We start from the raw sequence: 20377 nt of genomic DNA, 5'->3' as shown, positions 1-20377 counted from the left end.
AGGTTTCCCTTTTAAAAGGAGACACAGTGAGAACAAGAGATGCATCCGGTTTATTTAGTAGTTTGTTCTGAACAGACAAAAATAAACCAAAAATGCCTCACACATCTTTTTTTTCTAAATACATTTGACCTGGTTTAGTCTTTAATGCAGCGTGTAGAGAAATCATCCCTAGATTCTTCTGTTTCAGTAGCACTGGCCAATACTGGGCCTGCAAGCCCAGCTAACTGTACAGCATAGGTAATGTGTTATTTTGCAAAGAAATTAGGTTAGCTAGCATGGGTAAAGGTTTGTGGTAGCAAGCCTTGGAGAATGTGCAATGTCCCTGGCTAATAGCCACATTATGACTGCTTTTCTTTTTCTGCTGACCTCAGGGAACTCCCTGCATAGTCATGCTAGCTGGTGTGGGTTTCAGAGAGTGGGAGGAACAGTAGGGAGCAGCCAGAATGAAGTGAAGCCCAGTTTAGGGATTTCAGAAGCTTTGCATAGAACTGCGTCAGCCTTTGGGGAAGAGGGAAGCAGAATTCTGCATTTCCATCAAGGAGCCTTGTAGCCATGGCATTCACCTGCCTCCACGCCAGGGCTGAGACTATGACAGATGAAGTACCCTCTTTAGGATTTCTGTATATAGGCTTGGGCCTCTGCCTTGAGAGTATCTTGAGCTCAACAGCTCATCAGTCCTAGGGCTTGCATTCTAGTGTCTTCATTTGCCCCCCCCCATACTAAAATTTCAGCTTCTCAATTTTTAATGATGGGGCCTAGACCTACAGCTCCCATCTTGGTGGAAGAAGAGAGGAAAATGAAAGGATGCTTTTGTTTGCTTGCTTGCTCGTTCGCTTACTTGCTCCCTTGCTTGCTTGTTTTAGAACTTGTTCAGCGGCAGGTTGTTGCCAGGGATAGTGTGAGTGGTTGAGTGGTAGATTTTCCTAGTCCTCCATGGGTGGAGCATCCCTGTGCCCCATTTCCTCCGAGGTTTTCTCTTCTCCTGCCAGCACAATTCATCAAACCTCAACGGATGCTCCTTTACTTATGAAAAGGGCAGGGTCTAGCCCTCCCTTTTCCATCAAGCAAACTTAAAACCACCAGCTACTGTCACTGTTCTTCGGACCATAACACAGAAGATCCAGCTATCCTACTCCCCCCAAACCAAGACAAAATATTTGTCCCTTTGTTAAAGTCTGAATACTTCCTTCTGTACAGTCCGTATATTTGGGTATACGTACATCTATATACATATCTCTGTATATATTATCTCTGTTTTTCTCCTTAGATAAACATATATATCCTATCTCAATCTCCCAAGTTTCCACCCACCTCCTGTGTGTCAGTCATAAGTAAGCCTCTGGGTTCCATCTCCCGAGGCCCCTTAGCCTCGTCGTTCACTTTTTTCCCCACTCTGGAGATTCTTCCCCACTGGTCGTTTTGCTCACCTGAAATCTCCCATCCCACTTAGAATCGGCGCACCTGTTACTCTCCTGACATTCCAAGTCTCTAGCTGGTACAGACAGGGAACCCATTTCTCATCTGCCGTGGCTGTTAGTAAAGCTCGCCCTACATCCTGAGAAAGGATTTCAGGTCAGAGAGTCGGGCTGGGATCTAAAGAACCACGTAGGGTTGTGTGTGGGAGTTGTTCCGCAGAGCATAAGGCTTGTTGGAGAAAGGTGCCGTTCTGAATTCTGAATTAACAGGACACGTGTTAATGATTTTAAATGATTTTAAAGTGCAACTTAGAGCAAAGCCTGGGATTGTAGAGGAAGTTCAAAAGGGGTTAAGGCAGGAAATGCGCTCTCACATTGTTATCCAAGAGTCTGAGGAGAGTTGGGCCTTGGCAAGGCTCTGGGACGAGGGTCATCCCCTCAGGAGGGAAGCAGCAATGTGAAGAAGAAACAGGACAGAGGATAAATTGCCACAGGATAAGAAGACACACACACACACGCACACACACACACAGCAGTACACTTGGTCCTTGCACACTGGACACATCAGGTAAGTGCAGCGTTGAATGTATTTGAAAGCACATAAGCTGGCTCTTGCCTTCTGCTCTTTGTTTCAGACATTCAGGTTCTTCTGGTTCTTGTTGTTGATGAGAGTTGGAGGATAACAGTGAGCTTTACAGTAAGGAGAGACCAAAGGCTCTTCGTTTTCAGGCTACAGTTAATTGAGTTCAAGGGAAGACCAACGTAAAAAGACTGTGCACAGTTGAGATCCATTTAGTCTTGGGATCTTCTGAGTTTCTCTGCAAAGCTTTGCCCAGAGATCCGGGCATACATTCTGTATAGATGTGTCACTTGTTATCTGTCAAGTTCACCTTACAGCTTACGTCATTCCTGCCAAACTACCTTGTGAGGTTTCCTGGGTACCCAAGTGGAGCCAAAGCTCACTAGGACAGGACCTGGTGCTTCAAATGCCCTCCAATGACCCCTGCCACAACCCTCACCAGAGAACTAGGAATGGCTTGGGTGTGATCTTAAGCTGTCTTTGTAATTTGCCTGGAACTGGCCCGTAGGCAGAAAAGAGGTTGAGATGGGGCTGGTTTTCATCATTTTATGCCAAGTGTCAGAATGGCAGAGATCAGAATGTAAGTTCCTCTCCTCTCAGCATTGCCTCATAAAATAGCTGGCACTTCTCAGAAGGGCACCAGGAGATGGAACAAAATAGTGGCTGTCAGCCAGAGTTCTGCCTCAGCCCAAACCATAACAAAACATCACAAATTCCCAGAGGCTCTGTACAGCAATCTGGAAATCTGAGAAGTGGGTTCAGCTTTCCTGGGGAATCTGTGCCCTGTGACTAGTTTTAATCGATCGATGTTAAGAAAGGCAAATGACCATGTTTCCCTCTCTTACTTCAAAAGGTTGAGTTAAGGGAAGGTCTGGGGTGGGAGAAAAGAAAGCAGTGGAACTGTTACAGTGTAATCTGGATGGCTTTAGATATTTTCGTGGGGTCTGTGCAGTGGACTTATTCAAGAGAACATTGGGGGCTTGGCATAGTGGTTCATGCCTTTAATCCCAGTATATGGGAGACGGAGGCAGGTAGGTATCTGTGAGTTCAAGGCCAGCCTAGTCTACATAGTAAATTCAAGGACAGCCAATGAAAAAAAGAGAGAGAGAGAACATTGGTTAAGGTCTTCCTATTCCCAGGAAACACTAAAACATCTTTCCAGGACAGAGCAGCCCGAAGGACAGGGCCAGAGTCTTAGACAATACTTCCAAAATTGAATTTCTCAGAATCCTGGATGGGTGCAGGAAAGGTGGCTGCTTGTGTTTCTCGTGTCAACCCCAGTTCTACAGAAACAGAAGCTGAGAGAGAACCGGCTTTGCTGAGAAGATCCACTTGAGAACTGGAGAGGGAAAATTAGGGGGTGACCAAGAGTCCAGGCTCTGTCAAGAGTTACCAGCTGAAATTAAAACACCATGACAAACTCAGGCTTCTTTCTTCAGGATTTGATAGAGAGCCCAGGGAAAACTGGTTTCAGATCCCAGTACTTCTGAGGGCAGAGTCCATAGAGTGACTCTCTGTGAGAGTTCTGCCTCAGGGAACTTTACTAGATGGAAGAGAGAAGGAGGAAGCTCCAGTCTCAAGCCATCAAATTTTCTAGTGGTGGGCATTTGGGGGGGGAGTCTATCCATCCAGTCACATGGTCCTCTGAATGTGAATCTCCAAGCATGGCTGCGGCCTTTCAAGCCATGTCAGCCTAATCTTCCCTCTCCTTCCCCCAAACTGGCTTAAGAGTCATGTACATTGGTGTAGTAGTAGAGGAAGGTACAAGGGGACAGTGGGAGGAAAAGGAAGGGCTCCAGCAGGCCCCGACTGCTCACAGGCCACTGGGCTAAGGGGAAGTAGAGGGTGGGTGCTTCCGGGCCTCTCCAGCGAACCCAGATTGTATCCTTTTCCCAGAGCACTGGAAGAGGAAAAGGCCAGAGGTCTGGGGAGGAGAGAACAGGATATCAGACGTTGCTGATGCGCACACTAAGGGCACTGCCTTCCTTTTCAGCTTGCTCTCTTAATGACTCCTCCAACTTGAGCTTCTCGGGGTCTCCATAGCGTACGGTGCTATCGCGGAGACCACTGGGAGATGCCACTTTCACAACCTGGTCGAAAAGGCTGAAGTCAGCTATGTATTTGCCACTGGCTGACAGTGAGATCGCAGGCGTGAACTCGTAACCCCAGAGGATCTCCTCGGGTAGGTAGGAAGTGCGAACTTGGCAGGTGGCACTGGTGGACTCCACCGTCCCACTCAGGATCAGCACCAGCTCAAAGTCCCCCTCCCCACTGCGGAGCGGGAGATCTTTTAAGGGGCTGGTCTCGTCTACCACATGGTAGAAAGTCAGGGGTAGGATGAGAAAGGGGCTGTCAGAGGCTGTGTCTACTTGGAAAGTCACGTTGACCTGGTTGAGCCGAATATTCTCACCCTCCTTTGTCTGGTGCGTTTGAAGCAGTTTGCCTGTCACCTGGCATCCGATGAGGAGACTCTTACGCATATTGGCAACCCGGATCATAAGGCAAGGCTTCCCGTTGTGGGAAGCCACAACGGCATGCTGGCTGAAGCGGATCGTCTCGGCCCTCTTCTTAGGCCGGGCAATCTTTGCAAGGAAGGTACCTGTGATGAAGATTTCCAGAATGGTGGTGAGCACCAGCTGCGCAATAAGAAGCACGATAGCCAGTGGGCATTCCTCACTGATGTAGCGGAAGCCATAGCCGATGGTAGTCTGGGATTCCAGGGAGAAGAGGAAGGCTCCGGTGAGCGTGTGCACCTGCACCACACAAGGCGTGTGGTTGGCAGGAGGTCCCAGCTCCAACAGGTCCCCATGGGCCACAGCTACCAGATACCACACCACACCAAAGAGAAACCACGTGCCTGCAAAAGTTGCAGAGAAGAGCAGAAGCTTGTAGCGCCATTGCATGTCAATGAAGGTCGTCCATAGATCCTTGAGGTAGAGGAACCGCTTGTCAGCAATGTGCTCCATTCTCACATTGCTCCGGCCGTCTTTCGTGAGGACCCTCCTCCGGCGTATTCCTGGGGCCACTAGGGGGCGGCTCTCTGTCTGAGTCGTCTGACTGTAATAGACCTTAGCGACCGACGTCATCTGCAGGAAGCAAGATGGCACATAGAAAGTTATTGCCAAAATCCAGCTAATTCCTAGACGCCACCCAGTGAGAAGAGAAACTAACTAACGTCCTTTTAAAAATGTGTTACATTCATGTTGGAGGTGGTGGGGTGCTTCAGTAACACTGCTGAGGGCAATCTGCAGGATTTTTGTTTTGTCCTGCCATGTGGGCCCTGGGAATTGAACACAGGTGGTCAAGCCTGGTGGCAAATGCCTTTCCTTGCTGCGTGAGTGTCATCTAGCCAGCCTCTAACCTTCCTTTTGATGGCATTGATCTTAGCAAATATTTGCAGAGCCCTTGTTAAATGCCAGCGACAGCGTGAGGTCCTATAAGTCAAACATGAAAACGACATCATTCCTGCTAAGAACCCCCAGGGCGGACCCATGTGAATTAGACACATAATTGCAATACATGCAACACAGTGAAATGACCTTTGTGATTTGGGGAAGAGGTGGAGCAGAGAAGAAAGAGTAAGAAGTTCACAGGTTGCTGAAAGGAGGAATGGGAGGGACGAGAGCTCTACTGATCTCCATTGAACACGTGTGTGTCCATGCACACGCACACCCACTCCCGCACCTCCACCCACCCACCCACACACCCACTCCCGTGGAGATACCTAACTTATAATAAAAACCTCTCCCTTCGAATGAACATTAAGGCAAAAAAATATATCCCACTGAAATCTTTCTAGGACAGTATTGCTTAAGATGTGGCTTCAATTTCACTACTATCTCTCTTAACCTCAAGTCAATGGCCATTGGGGAGAAAATGGCAGAAGGAATGCATCCTCCACCCTGCAGGCATCCAGGCTCCTTCCTTCACTGCCACCATTACAGTCATCGTTTGTTTGTACTACCAGGGAGATGTGGCACTTGGGTCAGGGTCTAGGCTGATGTTGGAGAGAGCACAGACAGGGTCTGAGCAAAAGCAGGAAGCAGGAAGCAGGAAGGAAGCACCAGACTGCTGCTTCCCGCCAGCCCCCAAGGCATCTCTCTATGGATTGGCAGTGACACCAGGTTGTAGGCAGCAAAACTGCCTTGAGTGAGTGAAGCGAGGGTGGACTCCATAGTCGTTAGTAGCTATGTCTTCACGGGCTCAAATTCAAGATGCCTATTTGTCCTGATAGTAGAAAGTGGGACAAGGGATTGAAATAGGAGACGATTCATGTAATACAAGGTGTCTGGCATTCCTGCCCCAAAAGTAACTTTGTACTTTTCCAGTAGAGAAAAACTTAGTCATTTAGACTCTGAGTCTGACATCTGGAACTCCTGAGAAGAATTCAGATGCTTTCTGGGACTTGGGGATCTTTGGGTATCGGAACAGCCCATCGCACCCCCCACCTCATATGTTTGAACCGTTGCATCTCATCATCATTCCGTTCTCCCACCACCTTGTCTCTGGAAGAGTCTAAGTCATATGAGCCTGTCCATAAACTCCTGCCCACGTAGGGAACCAAACCAAAGATCACCAATGAATGAGGGCCCTGGGAACCTCCAGAGCCAGCCTGCCCATTTTACCAGCCTGGAGACCATTTGAAGTGTTTATCCACAGAAGACTGCTACTCAGCCAGACCCCCAGTGCTCCTCACTGCCCTATGGCCTTGGTTCCTCTGAAGCAAGAAGGAAGCACTACAGCTCTGAATAATTTCAGTTTTGGAATTTAAATAAAGCCCTGCTCAATACTCAAAAGTGCTAATAATAACAACTTCCCACCACAACTCGTGTGTGTGTGTGTGTCTGTGTCTATGTGTGTGTGCATGTGTACACCATGGTAGAGTCTGCACAAAAGAATGTTTGCTCCTCAAACTTTTTTAGATTTATTTATTTTATTTATGTAAGTACACTGCAGCTGACTTCAGACACTCCAGAAGAGGGCATCGGATCCCATTACAGATGGTTGTGAGCCACCATGTGGTTGTTGGGAATTGAACTCAAGACCTCTGGAAGAGCAGTCAGGGCTCTTAACCGCTGAGCCATCTCTCCAGCCCTGATCCTCAAACTCTTAAGGATGTGGAACCTGTACATAAGACTTTTGACTGCACAGTTAGAGATGAGAGGATATAATTTCAATTTTCAAAAATAAAAATAAAATATACTTCATAAGATATAGACAAACAGGTGATAGCGATCCTAAGAAAAATTCTCAGATAAAATATGGAGATTATGTGTAACTAGACAGAACAAGAAGAAAAGAAGTTCTCGGTAAAACCCTCTGTGGGTTTACTAAGATTGAGTCATATCAAAGTAACTTAATTTCCTCTTATGATGAGGTTACTAAATTGACAAGCCAACAAAATACAGATAATGTGTAACTAAAGCTTCAGCAAGTTGTGGGACAAAAATCTATCATTATCTCTTTGGGGATAAGATAGAGAAGAATGGCTAGAGGGTAATATAATTAGGTGGTTTTTAAAATTCAGTGGTGCTGGTGAGTGGACCCCAGTAGGCCAGAATTCACTTTCTATTGATGTAGCAGAGAGATTTATTCTTTATTTTGCCCTACTCAATGCTCTTAACACTGATTCCATTCAAAACTAGAGAACACTGTGGCTATCAATCATGTGGATGACACAAACCCAGGACAGGCTGCAAGGGCTGGGCAGAACTGGGCTCCAAAAAGAACCAGATGAGCGAGCCAAATCTAACGAAAGGGATAAAAGCTGGAGTAGGTGCTTGAGTCCAAAAATTATCTGAGAAAGTTTAAGACTACAGAGATCTAAGTTAGTCACATTACCATGGGGAAAAGGAGAGACTTAAACATTTTAGAAAAAAAATCCAGTATGAGTTATTCACGTATTTTGGCTGCCGAAAAAGCAACACAATCTTAAGCCACTTTGGTTGAATGAAGTCCCTGAACTAAAGAGGTAACTGATTCCACTCTGCTCCGTTCATCTCAAGCAGCAATCGGGATACATAATAATAATAATATTAATAATAATTATAAAATCAGGTCCAGATCAGGTGGGAAGTGGATAAAGGAAACGGATGGATTTTGTCAAGAGGTGGTCTGACAGAAAGAACACATGTGTACAGAATACTTGGCTTGAAAATTTGTCACATGGATGAAGGTTCTGAGCTCCAAGAACAAACAGGAGCAGGGTGTTCAAACTCCAGGGAGAGAGATTCCAGGGTTATAGTGGAAAAAGAACACTACTGTACAGGATGGTACCGATGGGAAGAGTCCCTAGAAAGAACATACTGTCCCTGGATGCTCAAGGAGAAGTTATACAGTATTGTCAGAGGGTTCATCTCCATCTACGAAACAAGCTCTCAATGGATATAGAAAGATGAAGCTTCCAGCCACACCTATGGGCAGCATCAGGGCACCTGCTTCCTTCTCCCCAGCTCTATCCCTGAGCTTTCTGTGGTAACATTCAGGGATCTCTCACCTAAATTCTTACTTTGTATTAAAAGGGAGTTCTACCTATCAGGAAGAATGGAGGCTCTCAAAAACCTAGCTTATCCTTCCTAAATCAGTAGTCCATGATTAGTTACTACTTTATAAAATATGTAATCTGACCTCCCCCCCCCCCCACACACACACACACTATGAAGTAGACAGGAGAGAAGACAACGTTAGAAACTAAGGCTCAGAGTAAATCACTCAAAGCAAATTTAGTGGTCAAATGGGAAGCCAAACCCAGGTTTTCTGGCTTCTGATCCATAACTGGTTCCTTAAACAGAGGAGCTTCATCCACACAGAGAAGACAGCCTGGGGCTTTGAGAGAGCAGATTGAGGCTACAGGACTAGATTTTGGCTACTAGTTAAGTTTATTGTTGCCTCAGGCTGCTGTATTTACCGCCTCTGACTGTTGTGTCTACCATTGCCAGCCCTTGTATCTGCCACCTCCAGCTGTTATCCGAAGTTCCCAGCTGTTATGCCACCTCCTACAGCCAGGCCACTTTGTTCTCAGGGGTGGCCAGACTCAGAAACAGATAAACAATCAGCACACTCCACCCCCAAGCTGGCCTGGCCTCTGGGGAAAGAAAGCCAGCCAAAGTTCTGAAAGTGGTTTGTTGCTGCCCTACCAAAAGCCACACATCCTTTTTCCTCTAGAGGGCGCAATTTCTCCAAAACAGTGCCAGCCGCGCACTGGGGTCGGCGTTCTACTGAGCAGCTTGAATAGTGAGATTGGGCCAGGCTATCTACCACCTTTGCCCTCTAAGAAGTGAGCTAATTCGTTTCCAAAAGGATAGTGATGTTCATTTCTCCAGCAAGTTCCGTGCCTATCTTCTGTTTCACACTGTCAGCTTCCCCTAAAGCCGGGTTTCCTTACCTACAAGCACTTTTATTTTGTGCCAGTGACTTTTGCTTCCGAATGAATGGATTTATCAGAACCTTTCTCAAGTGCTTGATTGCTCATGAGACAAGACACAGTTCTTGTGACTGAAATTGGCCAAGGTCCCTCATTGTTTTGAGGATAAACTGCAAGCCTTTGGTATAGCATTCAAGATCCTCCATGATTTAGTCTCTGCCTGCTGCTACCGCCACCACCGCCACCGCTACTGCCGCCTCCTCCTCCCCCCTGCTCCCCCTCCTCCTACCCCCTCCTCCTACCCCCTCCTCCTTCTCCTCCTCCTCCTCTTCCTCTTCTGTTTTGTTTTCCAAGATAGGGTTTCTCTGTGTAGCCCTGGCTATCCCGGAACTCACTCTGTAGACCAGGTTGGACTTAAAGAGAATTTGTCCACCTCTACCTCCCAAGGGCTGGGACTAAGAGCATGTGCCATAAACCCTGGCTTCTACTTACTCCTCGTCCTTACCCTTGACAGTCTTCACACATCCTTAGACACCGGCTCTGCAGAAAAGCCTACTGTCTGATTCTTTCTACCTTTGGAGCTTCTTTTGTTTTGCTCACATCTCTGGCTGTCTGACGGCCTCCTGCCTACCTGACAAAGCTTGGACCAAGTGCTAGAGATGCCTTTGCATGCCTTCCTGGCCCTCAAAGAAGTAGCTTTTCTCTATACTCCTACTCCTTCTGACATGCACTTTCTAAGCATGGCCTGGCCCAGTTTCTACTTTCTAACACCATAGTGCTTTGCAGTGTTTATTTGCCGTTGTTTGCCATCTGTGAACTCTTAATTGAAGGCCAGGGAATGCGCTTACATCTGTTTCACCAGAAGCAAGTATGGTTTTTAAGACCGAGGAGGAGATGACTGAAGGCATCATCTGTCTGGACAGGTCTGAGTGAGGCTGCCGCTTTGATGTAGCCCTTCAGGAGGAGCCATGGCAGGGAAGAAGGGGATCCAGGTTCACTCAGGCATGACTGATGTTGCAGATGCTTGCAGATTTTTTTCAGAAAGTAGAGGAAAGACAGCTTAAAGACGTCAATGCCAGCCCTTGTATGGGTCTTCTGGGGTTTTTTGTTTTGTTTTGTTTTGTTTTGGGGGGTTTTTTGCAGGAGCATGGTAAGAGAGTGGGTTTTTTAGTTCACTGCAGATGGGAGCTGGGAGGGGAGTTAAATTAGCAGAGGGCTTGTATAGCATGCAGGAGGCCCTGGGCTTGATTCCCCAACACTGCATTAACCAGGAATGGTAGCACAGTTGTAATCACAGTGCTCAGGAAGATAGAGACAGGAGAATCAGAGGTTCAAGGTAATCATGGGCTACGAAGTAAATTTAAGGCCAGCCTGGGCTATGTGAAATCATGTCTCAAAATTTTAATTGAGTTGATTAATTAGCCCTGACATGTATTATGTTCTATTAGGTGACTAGAAAGGATGGTTCAACTCCACACCAGAGACAGCAGGTGGAAGGGCAGGGGATGAATGGTACCATTTCCTGAAACCTACCACGTGGGAAAAAAGTCCTTTCAACCCAAAGACAGAGCTTACTCTGTAGCAAGCAAAAGCAACCCAAGTGGAAGGAGCTTCCCATGTGAGCACTAAACTCACTCATTTCCAACCGCAGACAGTCTCTCACTGTTCCCTAAATCATTAAAGGTGCCTTGGCCCTCCCAGCTCCTCACACTCAAGTTCTAGACCCACTTCAGACTCTCCTTCCTCCTCAGCCCGGTGCTATGGATGTGTCCCTATGCTTCCTTCTCTCTACTTCATTCCTGTCCTCCGGGGCCTTAAGGAGCCACTGAGGCGCCTATGATTTGTCTCATATCTCCATTTTCCCCCCTGTAACTCATCCTACAACATTAGCATCATTACTCATTTTATGTATATGAGTGCACTGTAGCTGTACAGATGGTTGTGAGCCATCATGTGGTTGATGGGAACTGAACTCAGGACCTCTGTTTGCTCTGGCCCGCTCAGTCTGGCCCCACTTGCTCCAGCCCAAAAATTTATTTATTTATTATACGTAAGTACACTGTAGCTGTCTTTAGACACACCTTTAGAGGTGTGTCATTACAGATGGTTGTTTTTTTGTTTGTTTTGTTTTGCTTTGTTTTGTTTTTTTGTTGTTGTTGGGTTTTTTGTTTGTTTGGGGTTTTTTGGTTTTTTGTTTTGTTTTTTGAGACAGGGTTTCTCTGTATAGCCCTGGCTGTCCTAGTACTCACTTTGTAGACCAGGCTGTCCTCGAACTCTGCCTCCCAAGTGCTGAGATTAAAGGTGTGCACCACCACGCCTGGCTACTGATGGTTGTAAGCCACCATGTGGTTGCTGGGATTTGAACTCAGGACCTTCGGAAGAGCAGTCAGTGCTCTTAACCGCTGAGCCATCTCTCCAGCCCTACCATGTTACTCTTCATTACACTTCTGATGATGAACCAATGAACGCTGATCTGATATTTTCCAAAGAGCACACCTTTCCTGCTCATGGCATTCCTAGGAGAGGGTCAAATCAGGGTCCCAAGGCTGGGGAGGTGACAGAGTTGAAAGACTAAAGTGCCTGCCTCACATGGCTGAGGCTCTGGGTCTGACCCCAAGCACCGAAAGAAAAAAATCATCGTTCTTATTTTATAATCAAGGAAACTGAGGCTCAGCAAGATATGACTCGGTCAATCATGGAACTGGATTCACGATCAGGGTCTTCTGACTCCTGATGCACCACATTCTCTTCACACTGTATGTGTCCCAGTTCCTTCTCCAGTTCAAAGAAAGTATTTCACTGGTGACCAAAGAGAGACCAGACTCAGTCTCCACCTGATGAGTTATGTGATCACTGCCAACCCTCCTTCCAGGCCTTGTTTCCTACTCCCCTTTTCTTGGGGCATACTCAAGCAAACAGACGCCATGTAGTTGAAGCCTTTCTGTGCTCATACAGGCTTTCTTGCTTTCTTGCCTTCGCCTATCCTTCTTCTGTCTTCCACGCTACCTGAGTTCATGACCCCCGTTCCATGAAACCTCCCCTGAAAACCACAGCCTATTCCCGACTTGCCAGGTATATGTATCTATTGAGTAAAAACAAGTTTACTGAAGGAAGCACCTAGGTCTACCATATCTTGTTTCTAGTATCTTGTGATGGAGATACCAAATATTCTCCCAAGAAAAGGCATGTATTGAAGGCTCTGGTCCCCAGCACAGCAGTGTTCAGAGGTAGAGACTTGACATGTGAGAGATTGGATTCATCAGTGGATTGATTAACTGGCAGTTAAGAGGTGGGGCCTAGTTAGAAGCAGATCATTGGGGCATGACCATATCCTCTCCCCCAAACCTCCCTCTGTACTTCCCCCGTTTCCCTGAAGTGAGCAATTTTCTTCCTCCATAGGCTTCTACCATGATGCTTCTGCCACACCACTGGCCTAAGAGCAACCAGGACTGAAACAGCTCAAACTACACTTCGAACGTTTCATCCTGTAAAGTGTTTGTTTGTTTGTTTTTGTTTTTGTCAGAGCAACATAAAGTCAACAGATATGGCTAACAATTATGTGATGCATAGAGAGGGCCCAGGAAGCATTTTGAGAAGGAATTAATGAACAGAAGATGGCACAGCCCTTTCTAGGTGTAGAGGCCCACCTAAGAGGACGAGAAGATGCTGCCAGCGCTGTAGGGTGGAGGGACCATGGAACCTTTTGTTCTATGTACAAGGAATGGAACTCTGGCCCAGGGCCTGGTGGACCTTCTCCTCCTCCCTTCTTGTTAGTGTCTTCTCTTGATTTTCCCTGTGATTTTTTTTCCCCTCATACACATGGAAACTCCAGATAGTTCATTAGAATTACTAATAAGTATAAGAAAAAAAAACCCAAAGTATTTTTATCTGTAATGTTGCTGCTCACTGCGTGTGCAGTGTGCGTTTGGTCTTCATGCACTTGTATAATAAGTTTCTTTTCAGTATCTCCTGAGTACCAGATTCTAAACAAAGCACTGGAGTTATGGAGATGACAAAGATGTAAATTCCTTTCCTTGAAGACCTCAGAGCCTAACATGGGGATCAATGATAAAGCAGGCAGGACCAGGGATGCATAGCTCAGTATGTGTGAGGGAAGGGAAGGATGCACGCAGCCCAAGGGATGAGCATTAGGAGCTAACTAATACCGAGCACCGAGTGTGCAGTAGGTGAGGGACCGAGCACTATAATGTTAATTATGTTTTGGTTATTAATAATAATAAATACAACATTAATAAAAACTAATAATGACTAATGATTTCGTTAATATGATTTCCAAACCACCATATATAACCATAATGGTTCATTTGGACCAGGAAATGTAGAGAGCAGCCAGGATCAGAACTTTTCTGGCTATGCCCAAATGTCTCTTTGGGAGAAGAGAAGAGAGAGATGACTTGGGGTCTAAAGGATGGGCAAAATTCGATTAGGTTTTGTATGAAAAACCAAAAGAGAGTGCACCCAATGAGGGGGGAACAGTGAACAGGAACATACAGCACTGGCAATGTCAGAGATAGAGTAAATCAACCTCTCTCCTTCTAAGTTGCTTCTTGCCAGCTATTTGGTCACAGCAACAAGCTCTGTAACGAATACAAGCCCACCAACACAACCCGTGGGCAGGTCATCTTCAGATAACGTGCATTTTAAATCAATGTCCTAGGCATGTGTTCATGCAGCACGTTCTGGAGATGAAGTGAAATCGTTGGACACAGGATGAGTAAGGTTCAGCCTGGGAATCGACCCAGCTCTGCCTGCTGGGAAAATGCACTGCCCTGGGACGCAGACAACTGAATGCTGGTCTTCACTCTTCCAGACTCTGGGAACTTGGATAAGCTCTTAGCTCCCTGAGCCGCCATAGCTTTCATTGTGGAAGAAGGAGGTTGTAGCAAATCCTCAATGCCTCCGCTCTAGCACACACCTGTCTGCACCCAGAGACACCGGTAGCCTCAGGATTCACTCCAGCATATTCTCTGTGGATCTAGACTATAGAGATCTTAGGAAAATAATATTTAATATTATATAAGCAAAGAACAGTAGGATAACATGAAACCATTACATTACTTAGGACCAACACAGTCCAAAGCATGGCACCTGTAGCTCTTCATGGACACCTTCCTGTCCTCTGTCACTCAGAACAGACTGCTGGGTCAGTTTGGCTATGTTGCATTAGAAGAAAGGAAAGACACTTTCTCTTGTAAAACTCCCCATCTGGTGAGATGGTGGCACATGCCTGTGGTGCCAGCATTCCAGAGGCTGAGGCAGGAGGATGGTGAATTTGAGGCTATACTGGGCTATACAGAAGGAATCTATCTCAGAAACAAACAAACCAAAAGACCTTGCCATCCAGCTAATGAGGTCTGGTTCCATTCCTCCCACTGGGGAAAGGAAACAGAGACTCAGGCCCTTCTTACCACCGTATCATCTCTTCTTTGAATACCAAATCCCACTTAAATAGTGATCTTAGAGACCTCCTGGGGGGAAAGTGGCTAGGTCTAAAAAGAAGTATTTCTGGGCTTCCAAATGTTCTTAGTGAAAGAGAGGAAGAGAAGAGAAAGGAGAGGGTAGAAAAGGAAAGGGTAACGAGAAAAGCTCCCGGGGTTATGTAAGTCCTCGAGGTTAGAAGAATGGACTTGGATATGGGCTCTTTCAAAGCTCATTGTCGCTATTCATCAATCTCTCCTATCCTTTCCCCAGTGAAAACAGACAAATAGAAATGGAGCCAGATGCACACAAATCTGGAGGTGAGGGAAAAGGGGGCAGTGTCTGTGTCCGGGGACCTGCCTTCCCAGCTGAGTCACCGCTGCCTCTGTCCCCCACCCTGGAGCCTCCTTTCCCCTGGCCCTCCCATCCTCTAGCCTCAGCCTGACACCAATGTCCTGGCCCAGGGAAGAATAGGCTTTTCTTCCCTTGTGTCAACGTTTGGAAAGTTCTCATAGTTTGATCAGAAGGAAGGCTTAAAGCCTTCAAAGCACTTCCTGGGAGCCTGTGACCTCTCGCTGGCCCTCCTGACCCCCCCCCCCACCCCTGTGCTTTCCAGTCAAGAGTGGGAGGGACAAAGACATGAGGCCATGTCAGATGTTTTCCTGAGTTTAGACACCACCACTGTCTGTCAGTGTGGGCTGATCAGGACCCCTGGCTCTTCCTTCAGCTTTTTCCCCAGACAATGCCTTCTGACCCCCTTCAGGAAGGGAACCACATTCTCTGCAGGGGACTCCAGAGGGTGGCATCTCAGAGAATCCGCTGTCCCTGTCTGAAAAGGGAGGATGACCCCGTGGCACACACACTACCTCCTTGTGTACCTCTCAATCGCCTGCATCACCTTCAGCACACTTCCTCCCTGATTTGTGTGGTCCAGCCATGGTATCTGCTCTTAGCTGTTGTCTGCGTCTACAGAACTGCACATCCTGAGCTCTTCAGTAAACTAGTCCTTTGTGAGGACTTGGCACCGTGTAGAGTTCAACTGAGGACAGAGCTGTACCACTGCCTCCTCATTAGTCTCAGCTCCAATGGTCCGGAGAGTCTCCAAACCTGTCCCCGTGTGAGTCTTCACCTCAGGACATTTGCGTGGAGACCTTAACCCATCCTCCTTTGCCTCAATGGAAAAGTCAGAAAAGTCAACTAACAGTATGATTTAGCAGGAAACACTGGATAGGAAAAACTCCATTCCCCCTAAGACACCGCTGGAGAGAGGGAGAAGGGTCTTATGTAATTCAGGCTGTCCTTGAACTCATAAATGCGGCTAAAGATGACTCTTGCCTCTATCACCCAAATGCCAGGGTTGCAGTTGAGCAGAATCCACTAATGTGGTGTTTGGGGGATTTGTGTATGTTGGGCAAGCACTCCATCCACTAAGCAAGAGCCTGTCTTATATTTTCTATCAGTAAGATATGAGACACTGGAACCGTTCCCAGGGACACTGGGGGAAAGCTAAAGTCTAGGTTGAGTTAGGAAGAAACTGGATGCTAAGCAACATATCTGTTCTAGATCTCTCCTTTGTGGGTCGCCTCTGCCTTAGATCTCAAATCAGTCACAGCCTAATCTTGAACTCCATAGATTCTAGTCCAACTTCTGTCTAATGCTATTGATTAAAGTAATAAAACTTATTTATGTATCAGATAAACCCCCCATCTCAGAGATGGCAGAGAACTTCAAAACTACAAACTTCAAGTTTGGCCGTGACCTACCATTCTCCTATGCTGCAGGTTTAAGTCCTGGCCACCAGGGGGCAGGGCTCCCTAGTCTGGCAGGCTGCCCTCAGCGTCTCCTACCCTCTACCCACACACTAACCCGCTCCTTTTGCAGCTAGGTTGGACTACATGTAACTGCAAATTAAAAAGAAACAGATCACAGAGCATCTATATGAAATGGTTCAATAACACTAGCAATTCAAGTAATAGTAGCAACCGCCTCAGGAGAGCAGACAATTTGCCTTTGGGGAAGCACCTACACAAATTTAGAACGCTTCTGTTTGATCCATGCAGCCACTCTGGGCCAACGGGGAAGTTCTCTCCAAGGTCGGATGTGTTCCGTTTGTTAACTCTAAGGGCGTTTTCTCAGTTCTCAACCCCAGCATTGGAGACTGATGACAGGTGGTCCCTTCCTGGCACACTCTTTGGAATGTTGTTGTTGTTGTTGTTGGCTGTTTGTTTGCTTGCTTCAATTGCAGTGTGGTAGAAACCCTGACCTATAGCACTACTAGGCTTTAAGATTCTAGGCAAATCACTTGAGTTTCTGAGCTTCCTTGCCCCTTCATCTGCAAAAGGGGGGCTAATGACATGGAGGTCACAAACGTACAAGCTCTTCATGAGTTCCGGAGGGCTAGAGATGCAGTCTTGTTTCTCACTGACATCACACTTCCTAGGTTCCCTCTGCCTCTCTTTTTAAAAGCTTATTACGTTTATTTATCTGGGTGCTGTAGCACACATGTGGACATCAGAGAACAACTTGTAAGGGTCAGTTCTCTCTCTCTCTCCACCATGCAGTTCCCCAGGAATCCAACTCATATCGCCAGGCCTGGCTGCAGGCTCCGGCCCCCACTAAGCCAGCTCACCAGCCTTCGTGTGTTTTCCTCTTGTTCAGAGACTTGTCATCCGCCAGGCCTGGCTGCAGGCTCCGGCCCCCACTAAGCCAGCTCACCAGCCTTCGTGTGTTTTCCTCTTGTTCAGAGACTTGTCATCCGTTCATTCAGTGCCCAGGCTGGATATCTGGTCTCTCTTGCTCCCCAGCCCATTGGTCACCAGGTCTTATCAATTCTGCCTTTCTGTGAATCTCCCCATTTTCTGAGGTCCCCATCATCCAATCTTGTGTTCTCTTTCTCCTGAAATAGAATAGTGACTCCCCATTCCTCCTACCCAAACTCTCCCACCCCCACCCCCACCCCCACCCCCACCCCCACCCCCACCCCCACCCCCACCCCCACCCCACAGCTACCTCAGAGCTCCACAGCCCAGCCTGGCCCATCATTCAGCACAGGCTTGAGATTGTTCAATGAATTATTTGAACTTTCATGACAAAACTGCTTGACATGGTACTCGGAATCCTTCACCACCATCTGCCCCACCTCTCTCTGGAAGCCTCTCCTTCTCCCTCAGCTCCTGTTTCTGCCATGGAGACCACTGCCGACCCTCCCCAACTTTTCTCCTCACTTGTTTCTCTGCAGCTCTCTCCATGGAAAGCCACCTCTGCCCCAACTCTCTCCCACACCCCTCTTTGCTCTAAAATCTTTTCACCCTCAAGGCCCCGCCCTAGTCCTAGTGGTCTCTCTGCCCTGAGGCTGCTCCAGGCTCCCAGGCAAAAATATTTAGACTCCTACTGTGCTCCCACAGCTTTTCAAAGTCAGAGACTTTACCTGAGGCACATATTTAAGCTAGTACTTTTGAAATTCATCTAATTGTTCCAGGTGTATAAGGACTTAATTTTGATATGTAGGGATGGATTCTGGGCTATAGATGTCAATGATACAGGCTGTATGAGCCATTTTCACACACACACACACACACACACACACACACCAGATATCACTGATTCATAAAGGTACATTTTTTTTCCGTTTGAGCCTCAGAATCTAACACAGTGATATAGAAACCCATTTTCAAATGGAGTTAGGCTAAAAATTGGAGCCTAATTTTTTTTCTCCAGTGTTTCCAATGTCACAGCCAAAAAATCTTCTGCTCTCCATCGCCACTGTTTGTCATTCTGATCTTTGTCAGTCAGGAGTCATGGGAACCTCAGTCAATCTCTTAATCTCTCTAAGGCTCGGTTTCCTAATCTAAGGAGGCAATACACTTTGATTGTGTGCTCAGGATTACAAGAGATAAATGAAGTATGTGAAATCTGCTAGGCCCTTATGCAAATAAAGACATCATTATGATTGCACTTTGCAGCTGAAGAAAAAAAAAATTCCCCAGAATTAGAGGAGCTGAGAGTTGGAAAGGTGAGGTGGCTGGCTGACATTTATTTAATAGCAAGCCAGAAGCACTCTGCAAGTCTCACGGGACTTTTGCTCATATTGCCTCTCTGTACCCCAGAGGGCTTAGTGTCACTCAAGCTGAACCAAGACCTTATTACTGCTTTCTCTAGGGTAACTGTTATTGGCAGGGTAGGATTTACTACAGCCTCTGAATTAGGGGCTTCTAATCCACTGCTCTATCCCAGCCCCCCTCATTCCCAACATGGGGTTTCCTCCAGAAGCCCCTCAGCCTGCCGAGAGCCAGGGCAAGCATGCAGCAAGGGATGCTGGCCAGAGTTCCTGGATGTCTGCTTTCTGGCCCCTCCTCACCACCTAACCGACTTCCAACCTTAGAGGCTCCAGGGAACCAGCAGGCTCCCCCAGGCTTAGGATGCCCAGGCCCTCAGAAGACTATACTCTGGCACCTGAGGCACTAGACGGGCTCCAACAGAGCTGACAGGATTTACTCAAGAGTCCTGTGATCCCAGTCACAATCCTCACTCTAAAGAGAGAACAGGGTGAGATGGTGAAGGCCCTCAATCCCAGCACTTGGGAGGCAGAGGCAGGCGGATCTCTGTGGGTTCGAGGCCAGATTGGTCTACAGAGTTGAGTACCAGAACAGCCAGCACTACATAGTAAAATTCTGTCAGAGAGAGAGAGCAAGAGAGCGGGGGGGGGGGGGGGAGGGAGGGAGGGAGGGAGAGAGAGAGAGAGAGAGAGAGAGAGAGAGAGAGAGAGAGAGAGAGAGAGAGAGAGAATAGGACCCCTGCTAAAAGTCCCTTCTCTATGCATCCGCTAATCTGTCATCTTGAAGTTAGTTATACTGTCTAGTGATGAGGGAGGGCTTGACTTGGTTGATGAAGAGCCCAAGAGGCAAAAGCAGAGGCAGGAGAGCCACTCTCTGGTGTGGACGCACCATGCCAGGACAGCTCCTCATGGGATTCTATATTGTCTCTGTCCTTGCACTAAAGGCCACCTCTATCTTCTCCCAAACGAGAAGCTTGTCTGAATTGATTCTTATTTTTTTTTAATTTTCTAATGATTATTTTTAGTATATATGTTTTGTATGCATGAATGTGTGTGCCTCCAATCCCCTGGAACTGGAATAGAGACCGTTGGGATCGTCATGTGGAGAAACTGGGAATTGAATCCTGAACCTCTGGAAAAACAGACACTGATCTTAACTGCTGAGCCATTTCTCCTGTCCCTGAACTGATTCTTCACCCTTTTTTTTTGTGGCTTCCTCAGGGCCTGGTATTTATGGACTTAAAAGAGCCCCCATAAGTGGGCAATGAGACAGATCCGGGGGTGGAGGTGCTGAGTGTGGCCTGCATAGCAGAAGGAGAGAACCCGCTCCCACAGATTATCATCTGCCCTTCATGCACACATACCCATGCACAGCACACATGATTAGTTCTCCATACTTCTGCCTCCCTTAGGCCACCCCTGCAGAGTGGGTATCATGCTTTATTCTGGAAGACCCTCCTTCTTAGCCCCTTAGAATCTCTGGGCACTTGCAGGGGGGATGCTGACTCACTCCCCACCCCCACCCC

General features: G+C 47.1%; 1 protein-coding gene across 3 annotated transcripts in view; it reads right to left on the bottom strand.

Moving 5' to 3' along the window:
- Positions 1-55: 55 nt before the first annotated feature.
- Kcnj10 (potassium inwardly rectifying channel subfamily J member 10) overlaps positions 56-20377 on the bottom strand; it is a 33236-nt gene continuing 12914 nt past the window's right edge. For all 3 annotated transcript variants that reach the window (XM_021173140.3, XM_085843037.1, XM_029483325.2), the window contains exon 2: positions 56-5081. In XM_021173140.3, the coding sequence (XP_021028799.1) occupies positions 3942-5081 (1140 nt within the window). In that variant the 3' untranslated portion in view covers positions 56-3941. The remainder of the gene's footprint in view (positions 5082-20377) is intronic.

This window comes from Mus caroli, unplaced genomic scaffold (assembly GCF_978045245.1).
Source record: "Mus caroli unplaced genomic scaffold, Mus_caroli_1 scaffold_1, whole genome shotgun sequence".
Lineage (NCBI taxonomy): Eukaryota > Metazoa > Chordata > Mammalia > Rodentia > Muridae > Mus > Mus caroli.
This window is presented reverse-complemented; position numbering and strand designations above follow the sequence as displayed.